Genomic DNA, 27,236 nt, shown 5'->3' with positions numbered 1-27,236 from the left:
ATTTCTTGCCCCTGAAGTGCACCCCATCGGCGTTGGAGACCGCTCAGATATTCGTTCGAAAAGTGGTCAGGCTGCATGGGGTCCCGGAAGACATCGTGTCAGACCGAGGAGTCCAATTTACCTCCAAATTCTGGAAGGCCTTATGTAAGGCACTTGGCATCAAACTGGCTCTCTCCTCTGCGTTTCATCCTCAGACCAACGGGCAGACAGGACCAATCAGACCCTGGAACAATATTTAAGATGCTATACGTTCTTCCTACAGGACAATTGGCTGACGCTCCTGCCTTTGGCGGAATTTGCGTATAATAATGCGAATCATTCAGCCACGGGACAATCCCCGTTTTTTGCAAACTATGGGTTTCACCCCACCTTCTTGCCCGATTTGGTAGCCGAGAGTACAGTCCCAGCCACCCAAAACACTATCAGTTTTTTTTCAAGCAATAATAAATTACTTCAGGTAGCTATGGCTAATGCCCAGGAAGACAATAAGAAGGCCTTTGACAAGAAGCGAAGGGGGGAACTGGTGCTGCAACCTGGGGATAAAGTATGGTTGGCAACAACAAATCTGAAGATGTTATGTCCCTCAAAGAAACTAGGACCCAAATTTTTGGGGCCATTTCACGTCAAACGCATGATTAATAAGGTGGCATACGAGCTCGTTCTTCCAGAAACCTTTAAGATTCACCCGGTGTTTCACGTCTCTCTGCTAAAACCAGTTGTCCCAGATCCATTTCCGGACCGAGAATCCAGACCCCCTGAAGCCATCACCATGGAGGAACAAGAGGAATTTGAAGTGGAAGCAATCCTAAATTGCAGAAGGAGGGGAGGCCAGACCCAATTCTTGATCAAATGGAAAGGCTATGGTCCAGAGGAGAACTCTTGGGAACCAGCCCAAAATGTCCATGCCCCTAGACTTATCCGGGAGTTCCATCGTAGCCACCCACGGAGCAGAGATCAGTTGGGCACCCGGAGGATGCCCATGGGGGGGGGGGGGGGGCAATGTCAGGGACCATCGCGACGCATGGGTCTGCACATGCGTAGGTGTCTGTCAAGACATGCAGGCAGCAGGGCACTAGGACCCAGGCGCACCCGTCGTCTATGACAGTGCTGGGCAGGCACTAGGACCTAGGCTGCGCCTGTCAGGTCCTAGTGCCCTGCTGCCTGCATGTCTTGACAGACACCTACGCATGTGCAGACCCCTGCGTCGCGATGGTCCCTGACACTGGTACTAGAATGTACCTAAGGGGCAAGTCTGTCTGGCTGTTCCTCTAATAACCAGTGCCGGCTTGTGCTCCTATTGATTCTGCACTGTGAAATACTGAAAGGGTTTGGTGAGTCTGGAGTTCTTTTCTAATATAGTTTTGACATGAATGTTCTAAACCCCATGTCCTATCTCCTAGTTATGAAGTTCCCCAATAAAGAATTCTAAGATGTACTTAAACTGACTGGCGCCTAACTTTAATTTGATCGCACATCCCTTCACTGGCCTAGGATCTGCACGAAAACAAAATGTCAGCCTTCCCTGCCTTTGAGGGTCCACGCCTCCCTGCCTTTGGGGGTCAGGAGGGTGCTGTACATATTTTTAGGTGAACTAATTGAGGCTTAAAGTACAAAAGAGAGCTTGGATGTTATCCAATTTCCTCAAAATGTATACAATAGAAGACTCTATGCCAACATATTATAAAAATCTCAGGTTGTTTGGTAAAACAGACTAAAGATTATTAACATTTAAAGGAGAACTCTGGGCAAAAACTTTTTTTTACATGTTCTTGTTGCTTATCTTCTGCCTTCCCTGAATATGTAATCCATATTCTTGTTATCTGAGTAGTTGTTCTGAAATAGCCTGGGTATTTTTAAATCAAACCCTTGATTCCCATTGGTTTCCTTCTAGTAAGACCGATCACTGCTATGCCTCCTATTCCCACAGACACTAGTCCCATCTGTAGTTCTGTTCTCCAGCAAGCAGGGATGTATTTCCATCCCTGCTTGTTGCAGTGGACGGACCAGGATACACAGACTGCTGGTCTGTACCATCCTTGGAGGTGGTGTCCTAGGAATGACAGCCCCCCTGGGCTGCTCTGAAGGCTACATCCTAGGGAGTCTGTAACTCATGCCGCCTGCACATTGGGGTAGCATAACAGCTGGCTCAGAATCCTCTGTTTGCTGTACCATTCGAAGACCAGCTTTCGGAAGACCAGCTTTCCGGTTCTGGTAGCCTCTGCCCAATGTCCCCCAGTGAAATCACTGGTTGCTAGGACCGCCTGGTATCTAGCAACCAGTGATGTATATGCAAAGCCACAGAATTCACAGCCAGGAGGCTCCAACTTTATTCTACTGAGCAGCTCCACCTCTTCCATTGTCCACCCTGCTTACCATGCCTATGGAAGAGTCTGAGAGCTGTGAGTGATTAGGGGAGCCAGGAATAGAGAGACAGAGGATGGCATTCTGTGCTGGAGGAACAAGAGAGTGTAACTAGAGATGGGGGGGGGCAGCCTGAGCAGAGCAAGCAGCTGGAGAAAGCAGCTGAACATCCTTCACTGGCAGACCTGCAATATCCTCCATGAAAATTCTGCCTCCGCTGCTGCTCTGCACCAACAGCCCTTCTCTGCCTTTACTGACAACTGAGAGTACGGGAAAGGCTGACAGGCTTTAGTGATCACTTTGCTTCGTCTCCTTGTGCTGTGAGCTGAGCAATTGGAGCCAGTCAAGCCTTGATATGTAGTGGCATTGAGAGTCTTGGTTCCCCCCCCCCCTCCTTCTTTCTCTCTCCCTATCTGAATAACTTTTGGCATGTTTTATGAAACAACCTGAAATGTTCACAATTTGTTGTTACATGTAGAACAGGCTTCACTAAATGGTGGACTGTGGTGCGTACACAGACCAAGTGATAGTTCAGTCCGGACCTCAGCTGCACCACCCAGCAGCCTGAGCGGACGCCTTTCCTCCCACCACTGCAGATGTTAAGGATTACTGTCCTGCAGAGGGTGGGAGAAATGGCAAGGTAGACGGAGACCTGGACCCCCCTATGCACCCGCCCACCACAGCAGAGCGGGCGGAAGGAATGGAAGGTCTACAGGGGGAGCAGCAGTTGCCCTCCCCCTCCCCCTGAATACACTTGTCGCCACTGAACCCACAGCAAGGAGGACCCAAATCCCCTCCCCCCACATTCACTCACCTGCCACCACTGTTGAAGTCACAGCAGAGTGGGCTGGAGGAAAGTAAGGTCTACGGGATTATGCCCAACCTCTTCCCCCCCAATGCACTCATCCACCACTGAACCCTCAGTAAGGAGAAGGGCGGGAGACACGGAGCCTAGTGGCAGCAGCAGGTGTGTGCACCCAGAAGAGGAGTCTACCCTGCCACTCTCCCCGCCCTCCACAACACTGAGTTAAGCTAGGGGAAGATTATGGGGGGGCTGTGATGTCAGAGAGGGAGCTGTGATATGGGGGCTGGGAAGTGAGAGGGGGGAGCTGTGAGGGGTGAGCTCTGATATGAGTGGCTGTGAGAGAGGGGAATTGTAATACTTGGGGAGCTGTAAAGTGATAGGGAGAATCTGTGATATGGGGGGCTGTGATGTGAGAATGGGGAGCCGTGATATAAGGGGCTGTGATGAGAATGGGGGGGGTGCTGTGATATGAAGGTTTGTGAGAGGGGGGAAATAATGTGAGAGGGAGAAGCTGTGGTATGGGGGGCTGTGATGTGAGAAGGGGAAGCTGTGATATGCCAGGCTGTGATGTGAGAAGGGGGAGCTTTGATGCGAGATGTGGAGCTGTGATATGGCGGGCTGTGATGTAAGATGGGGGAGCTGTATTATGGGCGGGCTGTGATGTGATATGGGTGGCTGTAATGTGAAAGAGGGGCTATGATATGAAGGGTTTGTGATGTGAGGAGGAGGGCTGTGATGTCAAGAGGGGGTGAGCTGTGATGTGGGGGGTTGTAATTGCAAAGGCGACTGTGATGTGAGGGAGGGGTCTGTGATTGCAAGGGGGATGTGATGTAAGCGTGGCTGTAATGTTGGGGGCTCTGATGTGAAAGGGAGTTGTGATGTAAAGAGGGGTGTGATTGAAAAAGGGGGACTGAGGACACTAATTGAAAAGGGGCTGTGATGTTAAAGATCTGAGTCATAGAAGAAAAATGAGATTCGGACCTCTGCAGAAAGAAAGTATTAAAAACTGTACCTCCATGAATTTTAATTCAGTACCCCTGATGTAGATTCTTGTATTTTGTGAAGTTTGGGGGAAATTGGTAAACATCTAAGCTCTTTTTTTGGATGTTAAGCTACATTAAGCTCCCAAAAAAACAAGCTTAATGTCCCCCATTTTCTTTGTGGAAGGCATAAATCTATGAAACTTTTAGGACATGTTTGGGATGTTGAGAACTTGGGCTGTGCAATGTTTCAAGTCAATTGATTGAGATTGAGGCACATTATGGTACATTAAGCCCTTTTTACATTAAGCTGTTCACATTAAATGTTTTAGCACTGTATATAAATATAGCTTAATGTGAATAACTTTTGGTGTGATTTACCAAATGATCTGAACTTTTCAGAATATGTTGCCATAGAGTCTTCTATTGTGTGAAGTTTGGGGGGAATTGGTAAACATCTAAGCTCTTTTTTGTACGTTAAGCCACATTAAGCTCCCCAAAAAACAAGCTTAATGTCCCCCATTTTTTTTGTGGAAGGCTGAAATCTATGAAACTTCTAGGACATGTTTGGGATGTTAAGAACTTGGGCTGTGCGAAGTTTCAAGTCAATTGATTGAGATTTATGTAGTTTATTACACGTTAAGCTACATTAAGCCATTTTCACATTAAATGTTTTAGTCTGTGCCTTTCAGAAGACTGACAGGTCTTGATTGATTTAATTGAGTCTGCCTGAATGTTCAGCGTCTGCTGGTAGACTCAATTCTTAGTAAATCAGGGCCAAAGTGACTGCAATCAGCGAGATACAACTTACGCCAGAATTGGAAGCCAACAGGAAGTCTTTAGTGACTTTGACCAAGGCGGGTTCTTTGCTGCGCAAGTGCCTAAAATCAGATTAGAAGGGTTCAAATAGGTTATTTAAAGTCAGATGGTTATGTAACTGACATATCATAGCCCCCTTGAGAATCTTGGGCAGGCCATAGCCATTTATCGGCCAAATTTTCACAGGGCACACCCTGGACCTTATCATTGCTGATGGCTCTTTTGTCTCTGACTGCTCTTCCCTTGACTTAGGACTGTCTGACCACCCAGCTATTCTTTTCAATCTTTTCAATTCGTGGGGGTGCGAACAAATTGAGTTTGGTAAAATCGTCCCAGAAAAGCAAGAAAATCTTTAGCTAAACTGGGAGACAGACTCCATATGTATATTAAAATCTCCAAGGATAAGAATTCTCTTAAAACTAAGGCATAACAATGAAAGCAGTTCAGCAAATTTCCTTAAGAAATCTAACAAGACTTGGGTGGTCAGTAAACAGTAGCAATAACAGAGGAGTGAGGAACACAAACCTTGAGAACAAGGCATTCAATAGAAGAGAAAAAGGGTATAATAACAACAATGGATACGCTGTAAATAACAAGTCTTATAGTAAATAACAAGTATTCTAGAGCAACAAGGCACTCCTCACCACTGCTTGTAGATCACTACTTTCTATTCAACAGTTTACAAATTTAACTAACAGCAAAATATCTAAGCAGCTGCATTATTTTATGAAATATCATGCGTGCCATTTACTAACCATTCACCTGAAGGATGTGTGTCTGGTAGATGTCATCATAGCCATAAGCATGGCATGTGTAATTGCCCATGTGAATGGTTGTTACCTTGGTGATGTATAATGAATTGTCTTCTCCAAAATCCTGTAAAAAAAACAAAAGCTTTATTACAGTAATAAATAAAACTTTCTAATTCGGTGGTGCACACTTTTTTATATGTCAGGACCACATGACAGGTTTGGTGAAGAAACAATGCTATACATCTTTTAGTTGTTTGCATTGTCCTCTTTTTAGCAATAGAGACCATACCACTGTTGGTGTGTACAGGTAATCTTGTGAATTCACCTTTTGAAATATATTTTGTCGAAACCCAAGAGTACATACTGATTTTGTTTAAGAGAGTGAGACCCAGCATATTGCTTATGCAGAGCATGTAACATTTAGGTGCATGTACAGTGGATAAAGAACTCGCTTTCAATGCATCTACAAAAAGCTCTTAATTTACCAACAAAAACAAGGCTACAGTTGTATGCAGCTGTTAGAGGCATTTGATTTTAAAAGGTTGAAGTAAAACTTTAGAGGGCAAGTACACTGTTAAAGTATACTAATCTTACCCCCCCACACCCTTAGAATAAGCTGAACTAAATTATTCCCCTTCCCCACTCTACTGCTTACCTTCATATGCACAGATGCAGTCTCATGTTCATATCCTTAGCAATGAAATCATCTTCAGCGCTGCCCTAATTTCACATAGACGTCAACAAGCCCTGTGAAGACTGGTGATCCTTGCTGTATTGCCCCATTCAAGTAAATAGTGTGCAGAAGTTGCCAAGGCTGAAAATAATTTAATTGCCGAGGATGTAAACAGTGGATCAGGCATAAGCTCTGCAATGATGGTAAGAAAGAAGTTGGAGCACGAAAGGGGGTTGTTAGTGAAAATCAAATTACAGTATGAGGGCTTAGGAAAGAATTAGAATTAGTTTAGATAAAATTACGTTTTACATGTGTCTTGTAGATTTTTATAGTTCAGACAATATTCTCCATCTGACTTCTGTGCGTGTTGGATGCCTGTTTGCCCATTAAGTTCGCTACATCACTACATCGGACCACATAACTATTAAAGATCAGCCTTACGAAAGCCTGACAGGTAATTATTAACCCCTTGACACCGACCGTAGGCAAATATGCGGCCTCACTTCCGGTTCCGGCTCCGCATGTGAGGGAAACGGGACTCGCGGCTCTGGGCCCTCCGGCATATAACACCGACTCCTCGCTTCTGGGACTCGCACTCCAGACCCCCCCCGCGCATATCCCCTGCATCCCGGTGCCCCGCTGTATGGAGCGGTACCTTCTGCTGGTTCCTCCCGGCTCTGTACACGCTCTGAGGCCCGACATGTGCAACTCTCCCTCCTCTGCAGCCAAGATGGTCGACGGCATGGAGACAGGCACAGCAGCATCACAGCACCACACAGCCACAGCGACTCAGGAACCACAGGTTCCAGCAGATCAATATGACAAAATTGCTCAGGCTGTGGCTAAACTTCTATCACCTACCATCACGTTGGCTGTGGGCCGCGCGATATCGTTGGGCATTGATCAAATCAGAAGAGAGCTGAGCGAACAGGCGAAACACTTATCTGAAACGCAGCAACAACTCTCGGATCTGGAGGATGATATCCACTCCATTACTGCAGGTACGCAACAAGTCGCATGCACGCAGCAATCAATTTTGGATAAATTGGATGATTTGGAAAATCACTCACGCAGGAGCAATTTGCGCATTGTTGGTCTTCCCGAATCGGTCAATGCAGACAGCCTATTGGATCTATGCTCCACACGCATTCCTGCGGCTTTGGGCCTTACCGCGCCATGTATAGTGGAAAGAGCGCACCGTTTGGGCTCACCATCAAACGACAGACGCACACCATGGTCTATTACCTCAATTATGGTCAAGTACCTCAATTACGCTGATAGACTGGCTATTCTGAACTCTTTCCGAAATTCTCGCTCACTACAAATTGATGGCCACAAATTACTGATCTTTGCAGACTACTCTCAAGAAATATCACACAAAAAGGCTTTTCAACCCATCTGCGCCTCCCTGCACTAGAGGGGCCTAAAATTCACCCTTGCATACCCAGCCACCTTACGGCTCTCCACATCCTCTGAGGAGGCCAAAACCTTTATCTGACCAGAGGAGGCACTTCAATTTATACACACCTATCTGGATGACATCACTGACCCGCCAAACCTCCAACACGCTCTTCATGATAAAGGCCCCAGAGATCAACGCAGTCCACAAAAAGATCCTCCCAAAAGGCAAAGCGTGAACCACCTTGCAAGCAAACTTCGACCTCCTTGAACATACTTTGGCCTCTCTGTAGGCCCTTCCATATGGGATGGTGTTCTCCAGTCCTGAATCCTCCCCATGTTTGCCGTTTTGCTCAGCCCTTGAGCTGAGCCGCTCTCAGTTCTCAGTTACCGTATCCTTATCATGCATATGTATGATCACTCTAACTTGTTTTTATGCTGTCCGATACCGATGTTACCGAGTTTTGACATGTCCTGTTGATTTAACCTTTTTGATATGTTCCCCAGGGTTCTCCTTTCTACGGCCATGCTATCGGCGATCTTGGAAAGTCATAACTTGCCTAGAGTGGGTTCGAACCTTGTATTTTCCCGGTTATGCGGGTCGTGGTGAGGAGAATCATGCGGAATAAGGTGAAGTCCAGGCTACCTAGGTGGTTATAGTCACACTTTTGTTGGATAACAAACCCCTGTTGGGTCTTATCCATACCCTTCCTACCTCCCCCTTTCATCTTTCTCTTCTCTGAAGTACCAAGGTCCTCTCCCCACAACCTAACGAGCTGCATGCAGGCTCTACGTTGGCAATGGGCGGTGGAGGAACTACCCCTCACTCTAAAACGTGACAGTCACACCTCTCAATACACAACTAACACATTTTCAAAATTATTTCCATCATATCTTGGAATGTCTTGGGCCTCTGTTCCCCACACAAACGCATGGCAGTACTATGTCACCTTAGACGACTAAAAGCTGACATTGCCCTATTACAGGAAATCCACCTCACTAATGTGGATTATCCACGCATGAGGAAACTATGGGTTGGTCAGGTCTCGGGCTCCTCATCTATTAAAAGGCAAAGCAGGAGTACTCATATTAATCCACAAACGATTATCAGCCTGTCACGTACCTGATGGGAGACTGAAATGACGAGGTCGGCCTCACTTGTGTCACTAGTCCTGACCCCTCTGGAGTAGGAACAGAGGGAGTCTAGGACCCAGGGGAACAAGAGTGCCAGTAGTTGTTTGCAGCTCTTGCTTATGAAAACCTTTGAAGGCTGATGATCCTCTGATCTTGACACAGTAGTAATAGGCAGAGCAGGTTTTGTAGATTGTCAGGCGTGCACCAGAGCAAGGCAGGTAGTGAGGACAAGAGACAGGAGCAATGTCATAGAATAGCCAGGGTCATCAACAGTCGGGCAGCACGGTACAGAATCAGAAGGAAAAGCCAAGGTCAAGAGCAGAGCGAAAGTCAAGAACCAGTATCAGGAGAGCAATCAGAGTCAGGTGAGGAACAAGCCGGGTCAGCAACAAAGGAATCATACAGGAACTAGCAGGACACGGGGGAGCTAAAAACCAGTCAGTACTGATCATGAGCAGAGACACTCCTTAAATAGGCCGTCTGGTGCCAATCTTCGCCGTGCGTGTGCGCTTTCTGGTCATGATTCGTCTTGCCAGAAATCCCTTACATTGCCCCCCCCCCCTTAGGGGCAGCCTCCGGATGCCCACTAGGGCTTGTTTTTCAGGGTGACGACGGAGATGGGCTTGAACTATCTGTGGGGCATGGACATTAGTGGATGTTTCCCAGGGGGTTATCCTCTGGTCCATAACCTTTCCATTTGATGAGGAACTGGGTCTGTCCACCCCTCTTCCTACAATTCAAGATAGCCTCAACCTCATACTCTTCTTTTCCCTCAACCAGCAGTGGAGCAGGCGCCTCCGAATTCTGGTTGGGAAACCCACTTGGGATATGTGGTTTTAACAGGGAGCAATTGAATACCGGGTGAATCTTCATGTTAGCAGGTAGTTCCAATTCACAGGCCACAGGGTTCACCTTTCTCTTGATAGTGAATGGTCCCAGGTATCTTGGACCAAGCTTTGATGGACAACTTAATTTTAGATTAGCCGTGGATAACCAGACTTTATCCCCTTGTTTCAGTTTCAAGTTGCCCCTTCTCTTTCTGTCAAAAATTTTTTTGTTACTCTCCTGAGCTTCAGAAATCGTCTTCTGTAATACTTCGCCGTTGCTCCTGAGGAACTCCATCCTTTCTTGTACTGCAGGAACAGCGGCCTCCACTGGTATTTTCGGAAGAAAGGAGGGATCGTATCCGTAGTTAGAGTAAAAGGGAGATTGCTTGGTGGCGGAATGAATGGAATTATTGTATGCAAATTCCGCTAATGGAAGGAACGATGCCCAGTCATCCTGTGAATATGAGAAGCATCGGAGGTATTGCTCCAGAGTTTGGTTTGTCCATTCGTTTGTGGGTGATAAGCAGAGGAAAAGCGCAACTCTATCTCTAATGCCTCACACAGAGCTTTCCAAAATTTGGATGTAAATTGCACTCCTCGATCAGACACAATATTTAGAGGAACACCATGTAGTCTTACGATCTCCTTGATGAAAGCGGAGGCAGTTTCCATGGCAGAAGGAGTCTCTTTCAAGGGAATGAAGTGAGCCATCTTGGACAGGCGATCAATTACTACAAAAATAGTGGTGAATCCCTCTAATGGGAGAAGTTCAACAATAAAGTCCATGGAGATCATACTCCAAAGTTTTTCCGGTATGGGCAAGGATTCCAACAGGCTCCAAGTCTTGGCTTTATCAGACTTGTTCCTCAGACAGATTGTGCAAGATTTCACATAGTCCTGGCAATCCTTTATTGCGTTTGGCCATCAGAAAGAGCGAGAGACCAAATCTGAAGTCTTACGAATTCCAAAGTGACCTGCTAAGGGATGGCCGTGACATCTCTTGAGAATAAGAGTCCTGAGTTCTTCAGGCACAAAGATTTGTTCCTTGTGGAAGTACAGACCATCCTTTAAATGCAGATGCATATTTATGGGAGGTGGATGATTATCCACGACTTCTCTTATTTGCGTTACAAGGTCTGTCTGGAGAAGTAAGAAATTCTTGGCTGGCAAAATCGTGTCGGGTTCAGACTGCACAATTGGGTCGGGAAACATACGGGAGAGTGCGTCAGGTTTACCATTTTTTGATCCATGATGGTAAGTCAGATGGAAGACAAAGCGGGAGAAAAATAATGCCCATCTTGCTTGTCGTGGCCTGAGGCGTTTTGCCGCTTTCAGGTACTCTAGGTTTTTATAATCAGTGAAGATGAGAATAGGGTGGGATGCTCCCTCCAGTAAGTAGCGGCATTCTTCCAATGCTGCCTTGATGGCTAGTAACTCTCTGTCTCCCACATCATAATTTCTTTCAGAGACACTTAAATCCCTTCTGCATCCTGTTGCATTTTTCTCCAGGAAATTAAGTCCCTGTCTTTGTGACAATATGGCTCCTACCGCGTTCTCCGAAGCGTCCACTTCAAGGACAAAGGCTAGAGCAGGGTCTGGATGCTTCAGGATAGGTGCGGAGGTGAACATGATTTTTTATTTCACAAAGGCTGCTTGGGCCTCAGGAGTCCACTTGAAGGGAATATGATGCCTGGTGAGCTGTGTCACTGGTGCGATGATTCCAGAGAAGTTTTTGATAAATTTCCTATAGAAATTTGCGAACCCTGTAAAGCGCTGCACTGCTTTCCTGTCTCCTGGAATGGGCCATTCTAAGACAGCGGACACCTTTTGGGGGTCCATAGAGATGCCCTCAGAAGTGATCACAAGCCCAAGGAACTGGATGGATTGCCTCTCAAATTTGCATTTCTCGGCCTTTGCGTAGAGGCGATGCTGGCGTAGTCTATCTAGAGTTTTCTTTACGTGATCCCGATGAATTTCTATAGAACTGGAGAAAACCAGGATGTCATCCAGATAAACGATGAGGAATAGATCCAGATAGTCCCGAAATACTGTACATCATTTACTAGGTGTTGGAAGGTTGCTGGGGCATTACAGAGACCAAAAGGCATTACCAGATATTCAAAATGCCCAAATCGGGTTCAAAAGGCCGCCTTCATTCGTCCCCTTCACGAATTCTCACTAGGTTGTAAGCGCCCCTCAGATCCAATTTTGAGAAGAAACATGCTCCTCGCAGCCTTTGAAATAATTTGGGGATTAGAGGAAGAGGATAACGATTCTTGACCGTTATCTTGTTTAGGTCATGGTAGTCTACACAAGGTCTAAGAGTGTGACTCTTCTTCTCAACAAAGAAGATTCCGGCTCCTGCTGGTGATGTAGATTTCTCCAGACAACCAATTGATGGTTGGGTTGTGTGCGCTCTTAGCCAAGACATGCCGAGAATAACTGGAAAAATCAGGGAGGTAATAATATCCAGACATAGAAATTCCTGGTGTCCTGAAGGAGAGTAGCAGAATATTGGCATGGTTTCTTGTGTTACAGGGCCAGAACTGATACCAGCCCTGTCTGCCAGATGAACTGCAAGTCTTTGTGCTTTGGTACAGAGTGGAATCTTATTCTGGGTAGCGAAGTGCACATCCATAAAACAACTGCAAGCACCCAAGTCTATGATGGCTGGGTCCGTGATTGTCCTTTCGGCCGTTGTAGTTGCAGATGAAGGGAGAGGTGTGTTCGGCTTGTCCCTTGGGGGTGCATCATGTAAAAACAGTTGGGAGAGGACTTATAAAAGTTTTATCGGGCATGTCGCCACATAATGACCTGCATCACCACAGTACAGGCAGAGGTTGGATTTCTACCTTTGAAGGCGTTCTGCTGAGGATAACTGTGGTCTTCAAAAGCTTCTCCTAGCTGGATTGGTGGGCGATTCTGACGGAACAATATTCGTGGAGAGAACGGAGGGTCCAATTTCTGAGCATATCAGAATCTTCCCGTTAGTCCTCTCAACCTGTCTTCCCCGAATCCGACGGTCAATGTGGATCGTCAGGTCTATCAGACTCTCCAATCTGGTTGGTACCCCCACTCGTGCCAGCTCATCCTTCAGGGTATCAGAAAGACCAAGATGGAACTGATAGCGGAGAGCAGACTCGTTCCAATGAGTATCAGAACTCCAGATGTGGAAATCGGGTGACATAATCCTCCACAGGCCTCTGGACTAGCTGTAGCTTACTGAGCATAGATTCAGCGGTTTGGCGCTGGAAAGGATCAGCATAGATTCCACTGAGTCCACTGAAGTTAGGGCCAGAGGTGGTATGCCCAGGACTGAGGTTCATTCCTAAGAAGCCTGATGATAAATCCCACCTTAGTATTTAGTGAAGAGAAGGTCCTGGGGAGCAGGGAAAAATATAACTCACAGGAATTACGAAAAGTCCTGAACTTCCAGCGGTCTCCTGTAAAGAACTCAGGCGTAGGCACCCGGGGTTCCGGTAGGGCAGGGGTTTCAAAGATCATACTGGTCTCCGTTTGAGTGGCTACATCAAAGGCTGCCATGAGATCTGTGTCTGAGCATCTGGAGAGTAAACTGCTAACTGACTCGAATGTCCTCACAAAGTTTTTCTGCAGGACTTGTATCGCGTTAAACAAGGTAGTTACTGACTGGCGAATGTTCCCCAGTTGCGAGGCCTCCCTTTCAGACTCCATCATTGGCTGACTGGTACTGTCACGTACCTGATGGGAGACTGAAATGACGAGGTCGGCCTCACTTGTGTCACTAGTCCTGACCCCGCTGCAGTAGGAACAGAGGGAGTCTAGGACCCAGGGGAACAAGAGTGCCAGTAGTTGTTGTTTGCAGCTCTTGCTGATGAAAACCTTGAAAGGCTGATGATCCTCTGATCTTGGCACAGTAGCAGTAGGCAGAGCAGGTTTTGCAGATTGACAGGTGTGCACCAGAGCAAGGCAGGTAGTGAGGACAAGAGACCAGTCAGCACGGAACATGAACAGAAACACTCCTTAAATAGGCCGTCTGGTGCCAATCTTCGCTGTGCGTGATCGCATTTCCAGTCACGATTCGTCTTGCTGGAAATCCCTTACACAGCCACAATTATCTCCATGGCTCATGATGAGGGTCACCTCGCCTCCATTCATATCAAACTAGCCTCCAAGGACCTATCCCTTGTTAATATATACGCATCCAATTCACACACTAAGAAATTTTAATCAATCAATCTCATCACAGACGATGCAGTTTGCCCACCTGCCCCTCTTGGGGGGGGGCGACTTTAATACCTGTATGGACTGGCGGGAGGACAGATCGAAAAACACAACCCGCCCAGTACCTACCTTTTTGGGCTCTCCTCCCAATACCTCGGTTTTAGCAGACTTCACTGAAGCCTCACATCTGACAGACATATGGCGTTTATCTCATTTGGATGGTAGGGATTATACTTTTTACCCACATGCTCACCTCTCCCTCTCAAGGATAGATTACCTTTTTTGAAATCCTCTTCTGCTACCAAATATTACTAGTTCCACCATTCAAGATATAGCTATCTCCAATCATGCCCCAATCTCTGTGATCCTGGAATACCTGGATTCAGGCACCTCCTCTCGAATCTGGCGCTTTCCCTCTTACCTGCCCAACAATAAAAACTCCCTCCAAGTAATTGCCACAACATGGGCAGATTTTGTCGCAACATACGCAGCTCATCGATGCACTCCAAATTTGTTCTGGGAGACTGGCAAGGCGGTGTTGAAGGGCAAAACAATAGTCTTCGCCTCAGCGTATAAAAATAAAGTTTTCCATAAATTCTCAGAAGCTAGTAATTCGCTGAGGAAAGCTCAGAGAAGGCTCTCAGACTCCAATTCCTTCGATAACTGAAAACTCTGGCTCGAAGCCAAACATCAATTCGACATGTGGGCTAAAGCACAAGAAACCATGCACCAGTCATTGCTCGACTTACAATATCATAAATTTGGCAATAAACCCGGAAAACTCTTAGCCCGACTATGTAGAAAACCCTTCAATCCTACTCATTTCGCAGCCTTGAAAGACTGCCAGGGATCCTTGAGGTCCACACTGAACAAAATTATCTCTATTTTAGAATAGTTTTATGCCCAACTATATGGCTCAGACCCAATAGACATCCCTCGTGCTAACGCATTCTTGGAGCAAATGAATCTACCCCTGGTCGATTCGGCCGCTCTTTCTGCCCTCAACGCTCCTATCACCACCTCAGACATTACCTTATCCAAAGATTCAAACGTTAGCCAATGGCAAAGTCCCGGGCCCCGACAGTTACACAGCAGAATTCTATAAACTGACGTCCAAAATTCTCACCCCAACTCTACTGTCGGTATTCCAGTGTATTCAAAATGGAGGTAGCTATATTCCTTCTGGCTATCAAGCCTATATTAAACTGATAGCAAAAAAAGGTAAAGATCCCACGGAACCAGGCTTTTATTGCCCAATCTCATTATTAAATCTAGATGCCAAACTCCTATCTAAAATAATTGCCAACAGGTTAGCTGCCATATTACCTTCACTAATCCACCCCTACCAAGCCGGATTCATCCAGGGGAGATCAGCGACCTCTAATATACGTAAAGTGCTTGCGATCCTCAATCATGCCCAACTTAACCCCCTTCAGGACTTAGCAATTATATCACTCGATGCTGAAAAAGCATTTGATAATGTCAACTTTACCTGGCTCCAATTGGTCATTCAGAGGTTTGGCTTTTCAGGCACCTTTGTCCATTTAATCACTTCCATGTACTGTAGCCCAACAGCACAGGTCATATCTGCAGGACTTATGTCAAATCTGTTCCATTACATAAGGGCACTAGACAAGACTGCCCGCTCTCCCCCCTCCTCTTCAACCTAGCTTTGGAACTCTTGGCACGATATTTGCTTTTTAACTCACACCTACACGGCGTTCAAATAGGACACCAAGACCTTCGCATCGCACTGTTCGCACATGACATCTTAATTTTTCACCTCTAAATCGACTTTAGAAATACCCCACATCTGTGACATTTTTTCTGCATTCAGACAATGCTACGGCCTTCGCATCAATTTCTCGAAAAGCAAAATACTGCCCTTCTACCACACGAGACCCCCCGGGCATCATCCAACATACTGAAATTAGCCACACATCATATTACCTATCTGGGGATCAAAATAGGGAAAATTCCCTCCTCTCTTTATTCGCTTAACTTTACACCTATAATTAATAAAATTCTGAGTGAAATGGACATGTGGGCGGAACTGCCTCTATCGCTCCTGGGGAGATCACACCTTATGGCGAGCTTTCCAAAATTGCTTTATCCACCTCAAAGTCTTTTGCTCTGGCACGGAAATGTAATCAAAGTAAACAAAGCTGTTACCAAATTCCTTTTGGAGGGGTCGCCGCCCTCACATCGCACTACAAAAACTGAGGGAGGGTCGGGCCTGCCCAATATCCATGTGTACAATCTTGCATGTGTCCTACGCATAAGCCTAGATTGGCTATCTAAATCCTCCAACTATTCCAATTACTAGATTGAATCTGCTATGGTCCACCTTTTCAGCCTAGCCACAATTCTGCATTGCAATGTAAACCAGCTCCCACCCCATCTAAAAAACAACCCTCTTATACGAGACACTCTTATGGCATGGAGAGAAGGCAGACGTAAACTGGGCGTGTCCCCGTAGGTATCCCGCCACCTCCCTATACATTGTAACCCTTCTTTCCCTCTCCCACAACATGCAGCCTACACTATTTGGTACGCTCACGACCTTACACAAGTATCGCAACTTTTTGACACTGCTACCAGTGCCCCTAAACCGATCCTATCTACCCTATGGAGCCTGGACTTGCCTTCCCATCATTTTATATATGTCATGCAAGTATTAAACCCTGACAAGTTTTCTCGTTTTCAATCGTCAATGATTGACACACTTTTGAGCAGAGGCAAATTGTAAGGGATTTCCGGCAAGACGAAACGTGATTAGAAATGCACACAGGAACTCCTGGAGAAGAGTTGTTGGTTGTGCGCATGCACGCAGAAATGCACGATCGCGCACACGCATGTGCACACGCACGGCGAAGATTGGCGCCAGACGGCTTATTTAAAGTGTCTCTGCCCATGTTAGATGCTGACTGGTCTTCAGCTCCCCCGTGTCCTGCTTGTTCCTGTGTGATTCCTTTGTTGCTGACCCGGCTTGTTCCTTACCTGACTCTGATTGCTCTCCTGATTGATACTGGTTCCTGACTTCGGCTCTGCTCCTGACCTTGGCTTTCCTTCTGATTCTGTACCGTGCTGCCCGACTGTTGAAGACCCTGGATATTCTTATGACACTGCTCCTGTCTCTTACCCTCACTACCTGCATTGCTCTGATGCACGCCTGGCAATCTACAAGACCTGCTCTGCTTGTTACTACTGTGCCTGAATCAGAAGATCATCAGTCTTCCAGGGTCATCATCTGCAAGAGCTGCAAACAACTACTGGCACTCTTGTCCCTCTGTTCCAACTCCAGTGGGGTCAGGGCTAGTGACACAAGTGAGGCTGACCTCGTCAGTTCATCATTGGCTGACTGGTACTGTCACGTACCTGATGGGAGACTGGAGTCTGAAAGGGAGGCCTCTGCGATGGGGGACATTTGTCAATCAGTATCTGCCTTGTTTTACTTGGTGCAAGATTTGCAAAGAAATCTTGAGCATCTGGAGAGTCAACTACTACCCGAGTCTATAACAAACAGAAAAGAAAGCGAGCGCTAATAAATACTGAAGCAGCTGAAACACTCAAAAGGTATACCATATGCCTTCAAAAAATCTGATATAAGGTGGTAGTGCAGCGCTTAAAATTGCGGACAACAAACTAGTAGCATAAAAAACACACATACATGATGGGTGCGATTGTGCCTGAAGGGATTAAAACTATGGTGATGATAACAAAGTGACCATATATAACTTTTAAAAACATATGATGGTAAAACCAACTAAAAAATATTGATGCCAAACGCATATCCAAAAACCGCATGACATATAAGTATGAAATAGATGCGTTAATAACATGTACAAAACACACATATTGATAAGTGCATGGTGACCATATAAATAGTGAAATGAGTCCAAATCTGGATATTGCTATTGATACAAAACGCATGAACGTGGAGTGCATTCAAGTTATGAGCTATCGTAAAGTTTAATCTTAGGATGATGTGATTGGATCCCAGTTAACAGACAGTCCACAGGTGCGTATGCCAATAAATATGTGAAATGCGCACTCACCAGATGCGCTTTTAAAAAGCGCGTTGTATCTAATATAGTGGATCAGTTGTGGGTCCCTTCACACGGGCGATCCTAGGTGCAGCCTGGGGGTGGGTGGCCTTCCTAAGATGGCAGGGTGTTTGGACAAGCCCGTATGGAATAATTCAACCTCTTCCAGGTAATGGGGAATTCGCCAGGAATCACTAAGGGATTTAAAATGCTTGAGGTGGAGCAAGAAGTAGGGATATTCCCATAGTGTAGTATTTCAGATAATGCTTTAATAGTTAAAAAAGGATGAATCCAAAAACGTACATGAATGTAATGTAAACAGGAGCAATTCGGTGCAAAATTGTGTAGAAAGCAAACTGACCAGCTGGTGTCATGGGGTAGCCACCAGACCTCCGTGATCCGGCGGCATAGACGTCAACGGCTTGCAGGGGCTAAAAGTACTAAAAGTACATTATCAAAAGGGGTATGCCTATTTGCAGCCTGACGTCTTAATTCTGCTACTTAAATACTATGTAGTTTTCAAAAAAAGCGCCCATGAACGTCGGGCGCCATCTTGCCGAAGACCCGCACAAGTGCGCATGTGCGGAGCCGCGGGCACCATTTTGCGTTGGTCTGTAGCAAGGAGATCATATCGCCTAGTGTCTGCATCGTACTGCGCATGCGTGTGCGACATTTTAATTCAGGGAAAAAAGGGATGCAGCTCAGACGGCTCTGTATGTTCAATATACAGCATACAACGGATATCGTCGCCTCATTATTTAAATATAGTGCTTACAATGTGTTACTTGGGCACTTGGATACCAATAAGCATATCGATTAGTCATATATGAGGAATGCTACTTAATTAATTATTCAATTACTCTGCACCGCTGGGGCCTACATTGCGCGGGCGCCATTTTTATGGAGTCCTCCCTGGTAACAAAGGGAGGCGAGGTGCATATTCAGTGTTATTTGTAACATTGTATACTGTAGGAACATGAAAAGCCGTCTGAAAAACACATACTTGAAAAAAATCTTTTCATGTAAGCATATAAATTAAATACATAAAATGAACAATAAAAAAGCATCATGCAATAAAACATATATAAATGGTGAATAACTATAAATATCAATATAAAAATCCTAAAAAATTGTTAGTCTACATAATGAAATAAAAATGGAAAATAAAGATAAATGTAAATCTTTTTTATAGTTTTTAATATTTTAAACTACGGGAAGCTTTTTAGGCTACTCTGGTCTATATGAATTCCGAGACCGTTAACATTGCCCAATATGAATTTGTGTTTACGTAGTAGAATATTTATTATATTAGCCAGGACATAGATTTCTGCACCTCTCCACACTAATAGTGATTAGAGGTATCCTGGTCTATAATGCTTCATTATTTACATTTATCTTTATTTTCCATTTTTATTTCATTATGTAGATGTAGGCTTGTCCAAACACCCTGCCATCTTAGGAAGGCAACCCATCCCCAGGCTGCACCTTGGATCACCCGTGTAAAAGGACCCACGACTGATCCACTATATTAGATACAACCCACTTTTAAAAAGCGCATCTGGTGAGTGCGCATTTCACATATTTATTGGCACATGCACCTGCCGACTGTCTGTTAACTGGGATCCAATCACATCATCCTAAGATTAAACTTCACGATAGCTCATAACTTGAATGCACTCCACGTTCCTGCATTTTGTATCAATAGCAATATCCAGATTTCACTATTTATATGGTCACCATGCACTTATCAATATAATGTGTGTTTTGTACATGTTATTAACGCATCTATTTCATACTTGTATGTGATGCGTTTTTTGGTTACTACCCAAGTCTGATGACCCCACAGCCACGGACCTCTCTGCAGTCTCAGATGTAACTACTCAAACAGAGTTCAGTATGATTCATGGAACTTCTCCACCGGAACCCCGAGTTCCAATACCTGAGTTTTTCACGGGAGACCGCAGGAAGTTCCAAACTTTTCGCAACTCCTGCAAGCTATATTTATCCCTGCTTCCAAGAACCTTTACATCACCAAGCACCAAAGTGGGGTTCATTATCTCACTCCTTAAGAATGAACCCCAATCCTGGGCACACCACCTTCGTGAGCAACACGATCCGGCTCTAACTTCGGTAGACTCTTTTTTTTCACAGCAATGGCACAACTCTATGCTGATCCTTTCCTGCATCAGACCGCTGAATCTATGCTTAGCAAGCTACAGCAGGGCCAAAGGCCTATTGAGGAATATGTTACCGATTTCTGCATATGGAGTTCTGACACTCAATGGAATGAGTCTGCTCTCCGCTACCAGTTCCGTTTTTGCCTTTCTAACACTCTGAAAGATGAGCTTGCCTGAGTGGGGGTACCTACCCGGCTCGAGAACCTGATAGTCTTCACATCCTGTCTCTCCTGGATCCGACGATCGATGTGGATAGCCAAGTCTAATGCCAAGTGGATAGCCCTGTGTCCTCTACTACTGCTGTCCCATCAGAGTTACTTATCAATAAAGGAGAACATCTTAATTCTTCTAGAAGGAGCTTTTGGAGACCACCGTTGTCCTCTGCAGAACGTCTTCGACAACAGAAGTTCAATCTCTGTCTCTACTGTTGTGACGCAGGTCACTATGTATTGACGTGTCCAGTAAGACCTCATAAGTCCTCTCCTAGCTGGTTCTATATGATACATCCCCAAGGAGCAAGCCAAACGCACCTCTCCTTCCACCTTCAATTACAACTGGCCGAAAGGACGATTACAGTCCTGGCCATTATAGATTATGGTGCCTCTAGTTTCATGGATGCAAACTTCGCTACCCAAAACAAGATTCCTCTCCGTACCAAGGCACAAAGACTTTCAGTCCATCTAGCTGATGGCTCCAGTATCAGTTCTGGTCCTGTGACACAAGAGACCATGCCAATGTTATGCCACTCCTCCTCGGAACACCAGGAATTTCTTTGTCTAGATAGTATTACTTCTCCAATATTTCCGGTTATTCTCGGCATGCCCTGGCTAAAAGCACACAGCCCATCCATCAATTGGTTGTCTGGAGAGATCTTTTTCCCTTCTGAATACTGTCTGAATCACTGCCTTCCTAAAGAACCAAGTGCAGCAACTCCTCTTCGTAGTATCCAACCAGATCATAAGACAATGAAACTCGTTCCTGTTGCTTACCATGATTATCTGGATGTATTTAACAAGAAGAGTGCCAATACTCTTCCTCCACATCGTTCCTATGATTGTCCTATTGAGCTTCTGCCCGGTGCCGAAATTCCTTTCGGGCAAATTTACCCTCTATCTGAAATAGAATTAGAGGCCCTTCGGGGCTATATTGATGAGAGCTTGGAAAAAGGGTTTATTCGGCCCTCTACATCACCAGCAGGAGCTGGCATCTTCTTTGTTGAGAAAAAGGATTACACCCTCAGACCTTGTGTGGACTATCATGATCTGAATAAGATAACAGTCAAAAATCGCTATCCCCTTCCTCTAATTCCTGAGTTATTCCAAAGGCTACGAGGGGCATGTATCTTCTCAAAACTGGATCTGAGAGGTGCTTACAATCTAGTTAGAATTTGTGAAGGAGACGAATGGAAGATGGCCTTTTGAACATGCTTCGGGCATTTTGAATACCTGGTGATGCCTTTTGGTCTCTGTAATGCCCCAGCAACCTTTCAACATTTTGTCAACGATATATTTTGGAACTATCTGGATCTATTCATTATCGTTTACCTGGATGACATCCTAGTTTTTGACAGTTCAATTTAAAGACATCGGGATCATGTAAAAAAGATTCTGGATAGATTACGCCAACATCACCTGTCAGGAGCTGCCGCGACACACGGCTCGGCGCAGGCGCAGTGTGCCTGTTCACGCTGGTGTACAGGCACTAGGTCCTGGCCGGCCGCGGCGGAGACGGAACCCGCGCATGCGCACTCGGAGCCGCGGGTGCGCGCCTGGCACCAATGATAGCGCAGGGCGCGGTATTTAAATCTGCCCTGCCCTGACTTGAATTGCCGTTTTGGTCTCTCTGTGTTCCTGATCCTGCATACTCGTGATTCTTGATGCTGACCCGGATTGTCCCTGACTGTGCGGTACTCTCCTGCTCTGACCCCTGGCTTGCCTGACCTTCCTCCTGGATCCTCCCTATTGGATCTGATCTTCTGTTGCTGACCTGGCGTGTGACCCGACCATTCTCTGCCCGCTGCTTTGTACCGCATTGCTCCCACGGCTACCGACTTGGCTTGTCTGACCACGCTCCTGCTCATCCATCCACCTTGCTCTGGCACATCCGCTTCTTCACATCAGGCTCTCACCCTGCAGATACCTCTGACAGATCCCTCTACCACGGGTAGGTTTACTCAGGGGCCGCAACCTGGTCTCTGTTCGCTTCAAGTCCATTCCCACCATCAGGGGCCTTGGTGAACAAGCAGACTGGGACTTAGACTCTGCGCTCTGGGGAATCCTAACCGGTGGGTTGCTAGAGGTACCGCTAGGCGGTTCATTACATCACCTCTACGCAAAGGCTGAAAAATGTGAGATCGAGAGACAGACTATTCAGTTCCTCGGACTTGTGATCACCCCCGAGGGCATTGCTATGGACCCCCAAAAGGTGTCCTCTGTATTAGAATGGCCCGTTCCAAGAGACAGGAAAGCAGTGCAACATTTTGTAGGATTTGCAAACTTTTACAGGAAATTCATTAAAAACTTTTCTGGGATCATTGCACCAGTAACACAGCTAACCAGGCAACATGCTACCTTCAGGTGGACTCCTGAGGCCCAAGCAGCCTTTGAACAATTAAAGACCTTGTTCACCTCCACACCTATCCTGAATCACCCAGATCCTGCTTTAGCCTTTGTCCTTGAAGTGGACGCTTCTGAGAATGTTGTAGGAGCCATTTTGTAACAACGACAGGGACTCAAATCCCTTCTGCACCCTGTTGCATTTTTCTCCGGAAAGTTAAATGCCTCTGAAAGGAACTATGATGTAGGAGACAAAGAGCTGTTAGCCATCAAGGCAGCACTTGAGGAATGGCGCTACTTACTGGAGGGAGCTTCCCATCCTATTCTCATTTTCACAGACCACAGGAACCTTGAATATTTGAGAACGGCAAAACATCTAAGACCATGACAAGCAAGATGGGCACTATTCTTTTCCCACTTTGTCTTTCATTTGACATACCGTCCAGGATCAAAGAACGGTAAGCCCGACGCACACTCTCCCATATGTTTCATGACCCAATCGTACAGTCTAAACCTGACACGATTCTGCCAGCCAAGAACTTTTTACTTCTGCAGACAGATCTTGTAACACACATAAGAGAAGCAGTGAACGATCATCCACCCCCCCATAGAGATGCATCTTCAGCTAAAAGACGGTCTGTATTTTCATAAGGAACAAATCTTTGTGCCCAAACAACTCAGGACTCTTATCCTCAAAAGGTGTCATGATCACCCCTTAGCTGGTCACTTCGAGATCCACAAGACCTCAAATTTGGTCTCCCATTCCTTTCTGGTTGTCAAACTCAATGAATGGTTGCCAGAACTATGTGAGATCTTCTGCAGTTTGTCTTCGAAACAAGTCTGATAAAGCCAAGACCTGGGGCATGTTGGAATCTTTGCCCATACCGGAGAAACCATGGAATATGATCTCTATAGATTTTATTGTGGAACTTCCCCCATCAGAGGGATTCACCACTATCTTTGTAGTGGTTGACCGCCTATCAAAGATGGCTCACTTCATTCCCTTGAAAGGGACACCTTCTGCCACGGAAACTGCTTCTGCCTTCATCAAAGAGACAGTAAGATTGCATGGCGTTCCTATCAATATTGTTGTTATGATCCGCCGGTGGTGCCTCAGGCTGCCAACTGGCGGACCTACTCAGAGCGTGGGGTCTAAGCCCGGGCTGTGCTTTCACCAGGGCCCCTGATGGTGGGGATGGACTTAAAACAGTCCCGGGCCAGGTCACGACCTCCGAGCAGGCCCCCCAGTGGCCGAGGAGACCTTTGGGGACAGGTACCGGGAGAGCCAGATGTGAAGTGGCTAACGGCCCTAGCAGGGTAACAACTGATCGTGAGCCCGTGAGGGTAAGCGGGGTACAGAATCGGTAGGCCAAGAGTAGTCGGGTCACACGCAGGGTCAGCAGGGGGTATCAATCCGTAGAATGGTCAGGGCAATCCGGGTCAAACGCAGGAGCAGGCAGAATAGTCAGGGTCAATCCAGGTCAAAACGCAGGGGCAGGCAGAATAGTCAGGGTCAATCCGGGTCAATCACAGGGGCAGGCAGCGTAGTCAGGGTCAATCAGGGTCTCAGGCAGGTACAGGAACTTCAGGATCACAGGAAGACCTTGCGGCAACTTGTGACAGTGCAGGGCATCTTTAAATAGTGCGCCCTGCACTGTCATTGGCCGGCTAGGACGCGCCCCCGGCTGTCATTGGACGCCTGAGGCGCGCCCGCGGCTCCTACTGCGCAAGCGCGGCGTCCTGTCAGCCGCGGCTCGCCGGGCCCTGGTGCCTGTGTCCCGGCGCGATCTGCCGCCACCGCGCATGCGCGAGGGACGGAGCCGCGATCGCGGCTCCATGGGCCGTGATCCCTGACATTGCCCCCCCCCAATGGGCACCCTCCGGGAGCCCCACTGATCTCTCCACCGCGGGTGAGCACGAAAAAACTCCCGGATGAGCCTGGGCGCGTGAACGTTCCGGGCGGGTTCCCATGAGTTCTCCTCAGGACCATACCCCTTCCATTTTATCAGGAACTGCGTCTGGCCTCCCCTCCTTCGGCAACTGAGGACAGTCTCCACTTCATATTCCTCCTGGTCACCTATGGTGACTGCCTCGGGAGGTCTAGATTCACGGTCCGGGAAGGGATCCGGTCTAGATGGCTTCAGGAGGGACACATGGAACACAGGATGTATCCTGAGTGTCTGCGGAAGCTCGAGCTCGTAGGCCACCCTGTTGATGACTCGTTTTACAGGAAACGGGCCAATGTACTTGGGTCCCAGCTTCCTTGAAGGGCACAGCATCTTCAAATTGGTTGTTGCTAGCCAAACCCGATCTCCTGGTCGAAGCAGTAATTCTCCTCTTCTCTTACCGTCGAATGCTCGTTTACTGTCCTCTTGGGCTTTAGCGATGGCTTCCTGAATTGTCTTGTTATTGACTGAAAGGAATTCCAAGATGTCTTGAGATGCCGGTACCGGATTCTCAGGCATAAGGTCAGGGAGGAATGTGGGATGATACCCGTAATTGGCATAGAACGGGGATTGACCCGTAGCTGAATGACTCGAGTTATTGTACGAGAATTCCGCGGAAGGCAGCAACGACAGCCAGTCATCCTGGAGGTAAGACGTGTAGCACCGCAAGTATTGTTCCATCGTCTGGTTGGTCCTCTCAGTTTGGCCGTTGGTCTGTGGATGGTAGGCGGATGAAAGCGATAGCTTGATTCCCAGTGATTTACATAAGGCTTTCCAGAATCTGGAGGTGAATTGGACCCCCCGATCGGACACTATATCTTCGGGAACCCCATGAAGCCTCACCACTTCCTTGATGAAGATCCGTGCCGTTTCTGGTGCTGATGGGGTCTTCTCCAAGGGCACGAAATGTGCCATCTTTGAAAAGCGGTCGACGACCACCATTATTGCAGTGTAGCCCTGGGATGGTGGAAGTTCGACCACGAAATCCATGGCTATCATCTGCCAGGACCGCTTGGGTATGGGCAATGGACGTAACAGTCCCCATGCCCTAGTTCTGGAGGGCTTGTTCCTTTGACAGGTGGGACAAGTTCGGACGTAATGCTCACAATCCTTGATCATGTCTGGCCACCAGAACGAGCGCCGTAATAGATCCAGAGTTTTCGTTACCCCGAAGTGGCCCGCCATGGGATGGTCGTGGCAGTGCCCCAGGACCAAGGTTCGCACTTCTTCTGGGACCATGATCCGGTTTTCCTTCCAAAACAGCCCCCCCTGGCTCTGGAGGGGTGACCCAGACGGAACTGGTAATCCTACGGAAGCATCGAGAAGCCGGGAGCGAAGTTCCGTTTGTAGAGCGAGGAAACTCCCAGAAGGCAAGATGGTGTCCGGCAGCACAGCGTCGTCGGGGTCCTCGAACATGCGGGACAGAGCGTCTGGTTTAGTGTTCTTAGACCCGGGTCGGTACGTTATATGGAATGAGAATCGAGAAAAGAAAAGGGCCCATCTTGCTTGGCGAGGTCTCAGTCGTTTCGCCGTTCTTAAATATTCAAGGTTTTTGTGATCTGTGAATATTAGAATTGGGTGCGTGGCTCCCTCCAATAAATACCTCCATTCTTCAAGAGCAGTCTTTATGGCCAGAAGCTCCCGATCTCCAATGTCATAGTTACGTTCCGCTGGTGTCAACTTCCTGGAGAAGAACGCCACGGGGTGCAGTAGTTCCTTGGTACCATTCCTTTGGGATAACACCGCTCCTACCGCATTTTCGGAGGCGTCCACTTCCAAAACATATGGGAGGGAAGAATCTGGATGGCAGAGAATGGGAGCAGAGGTGAACAATTCTTTGAGTCTTTCGAATGCCGTCTGCGCTTCGGGAGTCCACTTAAAGCGGACCCCTAGTTTCGTCAGTTGTGTGATTGGGGAGACCAGACCGGAGAAGTTCCTAATAAACTTCCTGTAAAAGTTAGAGAACCCAATGAAGCGCTGTACCCCTTTTTTGTCGGCGGGTATTGGCCAATCCAAGATCGCCGTGACCTTCTGGGGATCCATCGCGACCCCCGCGGAAGAGAGAACCAGTCCCAAGAACGTTATCTCGTGCTGTTCAAAACAGCATTTTTCTGCCTTCGCGTATAGCCCGTGTAGACGCAACCGTTCTAGTACCCGTATTACGTGACCCCGATGAACCTCCCGTGAGGGGGAAAAAATTAGGATGTCATCCAAGTAGACCACCACGAAAATGTCGAGAAAATCACGAAAAACATCGTTGATAAAGTGCTGAAAGGTCGCCGGAGCATTACAGAGCCCGAACGGCATCACCAAATATTCATAGTGGCCGAATCTCGTACGGAATGCCGTCTTCCACTCATCCCCTTCCCTGATACGGACTAGGTTATAGGCCCCCCGCAGGTCTAATTTAGTAAATATCGTTGCGGATCTCAATCTCTGGAGGAGCTCGGGGACTAGGGGCAAAGGATAACGATTTTTTACTGTTATTTTGTTCAGGTCACGGTAGTCAATGCAAGGCCGTAACGATTTGTCTTTCTTCTCTACGAAGAATAATCCGGCC

General features: G+C 46.9%; 1 protein-coding gene across 1 annotated transcript in view; it reads right to left on the bottom strand.

Annotated features, from left to right (window-relative positions):
* The window catches only part of FSTL4 (follistatin like 4), a 1,219,954-nt gene that overhangs the window by 323,392 nt on the left and 869,326 nt on the right, over positions 1-27,236 (bottom strand). The window contains exon 3 of the mRNA XM_089686641.1: positions 5,721-5,841. Coding sequence (XP_089542767.1) covers positions 5,721-5,841 — 121 coding nt within the window. The remainder of the gene's footprint in view (positions 1-5,720; positions 5,842-27,236) is intronic.

Source organism: Staurois parvus, unplaced genomic scaffold (genome assembly GCF_062004578.1).
Source record: "Staurois parvus isolate SC_StPar_1 unplaced genomic scaffold, SC_StPar_1.0 ptg000403l, whole genome shotgun sequence".
Lineage (NCBI taxonomy): Eukaryota > Metazoa > Chordata > Amphibia > Anura > Ranidae > Staurois > Staurois parvus.
Note: the sequence above shows the minus strand (reverse complement) of the source record. Positions and strands in the feature narration are given on the sequence as shown.